Here is a 6,000-nt window from a genome sequence, read left to right on the forward strand (position 1 = left end):
TCACTGGTCAGCGGGGTGAGTGCACGCCCCTCTCATCCCTTCCCTGTCACTGGTCAGCGGGGTGAGTGCATGCCCCTTCCCATATGGCCACATCATACTCTCATTACTAATGATCGATTGGCTTTCCTTCAGTCTCTGACGCTACTTTCTCTTACAGGATGTGAAGCCTCTGGAGGTATATAGTGTGGAGTTCCTGGTGGACAACAATCAGCTTGGCTTCCTTGGTGAGTTCCAAGTGATGAAGATGGAAGGACATGACTTTGTGCTGCGTTCTTATTTACCAACCTCCTTTTTATATTACAGTGTCCGACCGTGACCGGAACCTCCTCCTCTATATGTACCTTCCAGCAGGTGAGTTGTTCCTTCTTTCCTCTATGCCTCCCAGTGTTATCACCTCCTCACCAGCCATCTCCAAGTCTGGAGCTCCATGTGCGCTTTCCATGTCTGGAGGACCCTGGAGGCAGGAGGCCTCCCCCTGGGCTCCAAGCTCCAGGCCACCGGTCTGTGTTTCTCCATCCACATTCTTTGTGATATAAAACAGTCCTGATACTGGTTCTATGTCTCCATTATTTGTTCCAGCAAAGGAAAGTTTTGGAGGATTGCGACTCCTGAGACGAGCAGACTTCCATGCAGGCTCCCATGTCAATGCTTTCTGGAGGACTCCATGCCGCGGAGCCAACGAAGGCTCCAGTCGTAAAACGGCATTATGGGACAACAAACAAATCACGTGGTTCGCTACGCTGGATGGCGGCGTTGGCCTCCTGCTCCCCATGCAGGAGAAGACGTATCGAAGATTGCTGATGTTACAGAATCATCTCCTTACCTGGATCCCGCACCATGCCGGGCTGAACCCAAAAGCCTTCAGGTACGTGTGCTGGTGACACCAAACAAGGGGCGGAACTATCTGAAGTCACATCTGTAAGCCTTCCTAATGTGGCAGATTTCTGCCCATTCATGAATCGCTTCAACTAAGATAAATGATTTATGACCTCTGAATGACAACACATTTCTAGGAAGCGAAGTGGGAGTCCATTGTGGAAAATAGGAGGCAGAGAGGGAGCTGATTGTGAAGCCCGGGGTATAGGAGGCAGAGAGGGAGCTGATTGTGGAGCCTGGGGTATAGGAGGCAGAGAGGGAGCTGATTGTGGAGCCCGGGGTATAGGAGGCAGGGAGGGAGCTGATTGTGGAGCCCGGGGTATAGGAGGCAGGGAGGGAGCTGATTGTGGAGCCCGGGGTATAGGAGGCAGAGAGGGAGCTGATTGTGGAGCCCGGGGTATAGGAGGCAGAGAGGGAGCTGATTGTGAAGCCCGGGGTATAGGAGGCAGAGAGGGAGCTGATTGTGGAGCCTGGGGTATAGGAGGCAGAGAGGGAGCTGATTGTGGAGCCCGGGGTATAGGAAGAGAGGAAGATGATGATGATGGAGCTGTGGGTGTAGGAGGCGGAGAGGAAGTTGATGATGCCACTGTGGGTGTAGGAGGAAGATTATGACGGAGGGGTTAGTGTAGGAGGGAGAAGAAGATTATGATGGAGCTGTGGGTGTAGGAGGAAGATGATGGTGGAGCTGTGGGTGTAGGAGGAAGATGATGGGTGGAGCTGTGGGTGTAGGAGGAAGATGATGGTGGAGCTGTGGGTGTAGGAGGAGATGATGGAGCTGTGGGTGTAGGGGGTGGAGAGGAAGATGATGGAGGTGTAGGAGGCGGAGAGGAAGATGATGGAGGTGTAGGAGGCGGAGAGGAAGATGATGGAGGTGTAGGAGGCGGAGAGGAAGATGATGGAGGTGTAGGAGGCGGAGAGGAAGATGATGGAGGTGTAGGAGGCGGAGAGGAAGATGATGGAGGTGTAGGAGGCGGAGAGGAAGATGGAGGTGTAGGAGGTGGAGGGGGAAGATGATGGAGGTGTAGGAGGTGGAGGGGAAGATGATGGTGCTGTGGGTGTAGGAGGAAGATGATGATGGAGCTGTGGGTGTAGGAGGCGGAGAGGAAGATGACGGAGGTGTAGGAGGTGGAGGGAAGATGATGGTGCTGTGGGTGTAGGAGGAAGATGATGATGGAGCTGTGGGTGTAGGAAGCGGAGAGGAAGTTCTATTTATACCTTGTCCTTCGAGGCCGAATCCTTCCCCATGTCCACTCACATAAGGAGGTACTCTGCTGGATCCCACTTGGTCTGCCTCTGACCCTCCTGGGCTCTTTGTGTGACTGATGTATACACAGATGGGCATGGATGTATACACAGCGCCCTGGCAGTGTGGTTGGGATGCTGCATCTTAAGAGTATCAGACTTTATTAGCCTTACAGTGAGGTATGCTCTTAGGCCCTGCTTTTGGTACCATGATTAGCAATGCCACGGGTGGCCAGTGTGCTCTTGCTTTAACAATGGAGGTCTATGATGGGGTCAGAGGAATCTCATCCTTCCCCCTTCATCTACTTGGGTGGTAGGTAATCGTAGGTCTTCACCTTAGTCCCACTTAAGCCTGTAGGGCTCGAAGCTAGAGACCCAGATAACCCCTCTGAAAAGCCTTCTACATGAAGGTGGGGGCTGTTTGTGCTTCCTGATGGGTCCTTGGGTAGTTTGTCTCTCTCTGGCAATAGTCTCCCCCTCTCTCGATGACTCTCATTGCTCCTTAAACCCCCCCCCCCTCCCCCCAACCATTGCTGGGTGTCTGGGCTCTGGGCTAGATCTCTAGGTGGACTTTGTTGGAACAGGTATGACCTGTCTCTTTGGGGGAACTCTTTTTCCTCCTCACCTTCCCACCCGCCCCGGGGGAAAACTCACTTGCTCGGGTGTCTCCATACCCAGGACTTTAGTCTGGTTTCCCTAAACTGTTGGTTCACCCCCCATTGGGGGATCCTACCGTGAGTTGACTTCCTATGTTGAACATCACCCAGGTACTGCAGGACCTTCACACATGGGAAGTTATGGGTGTCCTCCCTGTAACAGGACATGTGATTGGTCCCTACATTGGACGAGGCGTTCTACTCAAACTTGTACTGTAGAGACAATGAATTGGCATCTGGGATTCCTTAGCCAGTGGTCTCTGCATCAAAGGGAGAGGTTTGCACACCTGAGTGCTCCTGACCTCTTGCATGGGAGGAAGAATAATCGCTGGAGGCTCTATGCACCCCTACATTGTCACCAGGTGGGATATGCCATTTGTGATGGAGCATGTCCGGGGGCCTTCCTAGGCCCTGATCCCCCTTCTGTGGCTATTCTGCAGTCTTTTGAAGTTTCTCCAGATGCCTTCCTTGGGTTTGATCTTAATCAGACAAATGTTCTGAGCAGTGTAGCTTAGGTTCCTGTCCCTGGATCCACAACTATGAATGCTTCACTGGACTGGGGCATCTCCAGGTGCGTCGGGCCCCAGGGGCATCTCCAGGTGCGTCGGGCCCCAGGGGCATCTCCAGGTGGCGGGGGATGACTTTTGTTAACCCTGTTCTGGGGTAGCGGTAAACCTTTCATTTCTCTTTCACATTATAGGAAGACCTCCCATGCATCATACCCCCCTTTTCATTGTGGTGTGAAGATTCGCACTTTCTTTGGATATCTTGTATTGCAAGATTGCTGGGCAACCTCAACCGTATCTAAGAATATTCTCTTAAGGCAGAGGTGCCCAACCAGTGGCCCGGGGAGCCCTCTGATGTGGCCCGCGACCTCCTTCTGTGGGATGGCGGATTGGCAAGCCCACATCATGGGTTGCAGATCCGCCATCCCAGAGCGTCTGCGTTGTTAATGAAGCCGGCAATACAAGCAGCTGTGGAGCAGAGCCGGCATAAGCCGATGCTTCCTGTATAGCGCCGTCTCTTGCCACAGGGGGAGTGATACCAAATGCACTCTGCCGGGGACAGCAACAGCAGGCGATACCTCAATGGGAAGACTGTTATTAAAGGTCAGTTTATTACTAAAATTGCAGTGTATATGGGAATATCTGCACAGTGGTTACCGGGCTGCTTCCAAACTGATCCACAGGTGCAATGCACCTTCAGGTTACCTGCACTGAGGCCTAGACTTCTGTTATTACCTGCGGGTTTGGTGAGCTTTCAGAAAGTGCACTTCACCTGCAGGATATAATAGAAGTCTACGGCAAAGTGCAGCCAACCTGCAGGAAAGACACAGGAAAGACACAGGTCACTGCGCTGCATTAGTGTGAAAGGCCCCTTTCACACAATCAGTACAACTCAATCGGACCCTCCATTCACCTCTATGACACGGCAAATGTAAACAGATTTGTGTCCTTTTACACCCGCCTACCTCCAATCTGATTCGCAAAAAAAAAAAAAAAAAAAAAAAAAGGGGGATCAATCACCTTCCGTCGGGGCGGATCGGAGGACCCATAGAGTAGAGTGGGCCGTGTCCGCTCTGCACGGACCTGTCATCCACCTGCTCTGCTCATTGTGGCCCTGCGACCGGGTTACCAAGTTGCTTAAGTGGCCCTCGCTCTTCAAAAGGTTTGGGCACCCCTGTCTTAAGGATGGGAACTTAATGTTTGGGCCTTCCTGTGTAGACTGGCTGATCTTTTCTCGTGGACTTTTCTTTTGTCCAAGGTTCCCTCTGTGGGGGGGGGGGGGGGGGTGTTTGTATTTTCGGTTGACCACATCACGTTGGGCTTCTTTCTCCCTTTTTATCAGGTAGTTATGAGGCTCCACTGGTTTTTAGTGATCTTCAGCATCAATGTGACTCTCTGTGGCCTTCTCTGCTCGCTGGCAGCTTCTCCGAGTCTTGCTTCTACATTTTCATGTGATTCGGGTTCCGGTGTTGGTCCTGCAGGTACTTTGCAGAGAGTTCCCAGTCCCACCTGATGGGTCTGTCAGTGGTTGGTGACCGCCCATCAGCTTTAGGCCCCTTTCACACATGCGGATGGTATGTCCGTATTTCATCCATCGGTTTGCGGATGAAATACGGACATACATTCATCCCTATGGGATAGCGGGTGTCGGGGGGATGAACATCCGCAGACACCCGCTATTGTCCGCCTCCGCAACTCTCCCGATTCCGCAGACTGGAGGAAAATCCTATTTTTCTGTCCATCTGCAGAGCGGATCGGATGAACACGGACAGACGGTCCGTGCTCATCCGATCCCCATAGAGGAGAATGGAGAGCTGACAGGGCGGTCCCTGCACAGTGTGCGGAGACCGCCCTGTCCGCAGCCGGCTCAGCGGGGACAACGGAGTGATCCCCGCTGAGCGAGCGGATCTTCACGGGGCGGATCTTTACTGATCCGCCCCGTGTGAAAGGGGCCTAATGCTTTTGGATATCCCAGCTGTTTCCGAATTCCTGTGTCCCTCCATGGATGAGAAGGGAAGGCAATGAGGGGGGGGGGGGGGGGGGGGGGCAGGAAAGGAAGAAGTAAAGGAAAGACAAATTTGTTCATTGGAGGAAATAGCTGACCTTTTTACGGATAAACCCGAAAATCCATTTCTTGTAATGCATTGAGGGGACACTTACACACACTGTGTAGAGGACCGAAATGGTTTTCCATTTCCCTTCTTCTCTTGAATATTTATTTTTATTGTTAATCTCTCTAAAATCTGCAATATTATTATTATTATTATTATAATAATTTTTTTATTTTTTTTTTCACCCCAGGATGTTGCACAACGGCCGCCGCACCCTTCAGAACGCCGTGAAGAACGTTTTGGACGGTGAACTGCTAAACCGCTTCATGTACCTGAGCAGCATGGAACGCACCGAGCTCGCCAAGAAGATCGGGACCACCCCAGAAATAGTAAGAGCAGAATGTTATTTCTAGGATTTCATCTTACACTGAAACGTTTTCATTGGCTCCCTGTTTGCTTAATTTACAGAAGGGGGGGGAGGGAGGTCTGTAGGCACCCCACAGGGTGTCCACACTAGCCTATCAATGGAAGGAAGGGGGGTGGGGTGTGTGGGAGTTATTAGTGTGCCCCCCTGTAGATTGTCCTCCTTTTTATCTATATTTGGATAACGTATAAGGGGCGCTATTTAACAAAAAAAATAAAATAATTGTCATCAACGTGAATAATAAC

At 51.6% G+C, this 6,000-nt stretch overlaps 1 protein-coding gene across 1 annotated transcript in view; it reads left to right on the plus strand.

The window, feature by feature from the left end:
* Positions 1 to 5,720, plus strand: part of LOC143981405 (cleavage and polyadenylation specificity factor subunit 1-like) — a gene marked incomplete at both ends in the record, with an annotated part of 49,986 nt that extends 44,266 nt beyond the window's left edge. The window contains 4 exon segments of the mRNA XM_077479234.1: positions 158 to 224; positions 304 to 351; positions 580 to 865; positions 5,582 to 5,720. Coding sequence (XP_077335360.1) covers positions 158 to 224; positions 304 to 351; positions 580 to 865; positions 5,582 to 5,720 — 540 coding nt within the window.
* Positions 5,721 to 6,000: the final 280 nt, after the last annotated feature.

This window comes from Lithobates pipiens, unplaced genomic scaffold (assembly GCF_037356315.1).
Source record: "Lithobates pipiens isolate NorthernLeopardFrog02 unplaced genomic scaffold, aLitPip1_a1.2 Scaffold_150, whole genome shotgun sequence".
In the NCBI taxonomy this organism is placed as follows: Eukaryota; Metazoa; Chordata; class Amphibia; order Anura; family Ranidae; genus Lithobates; species Lithobates pipiens.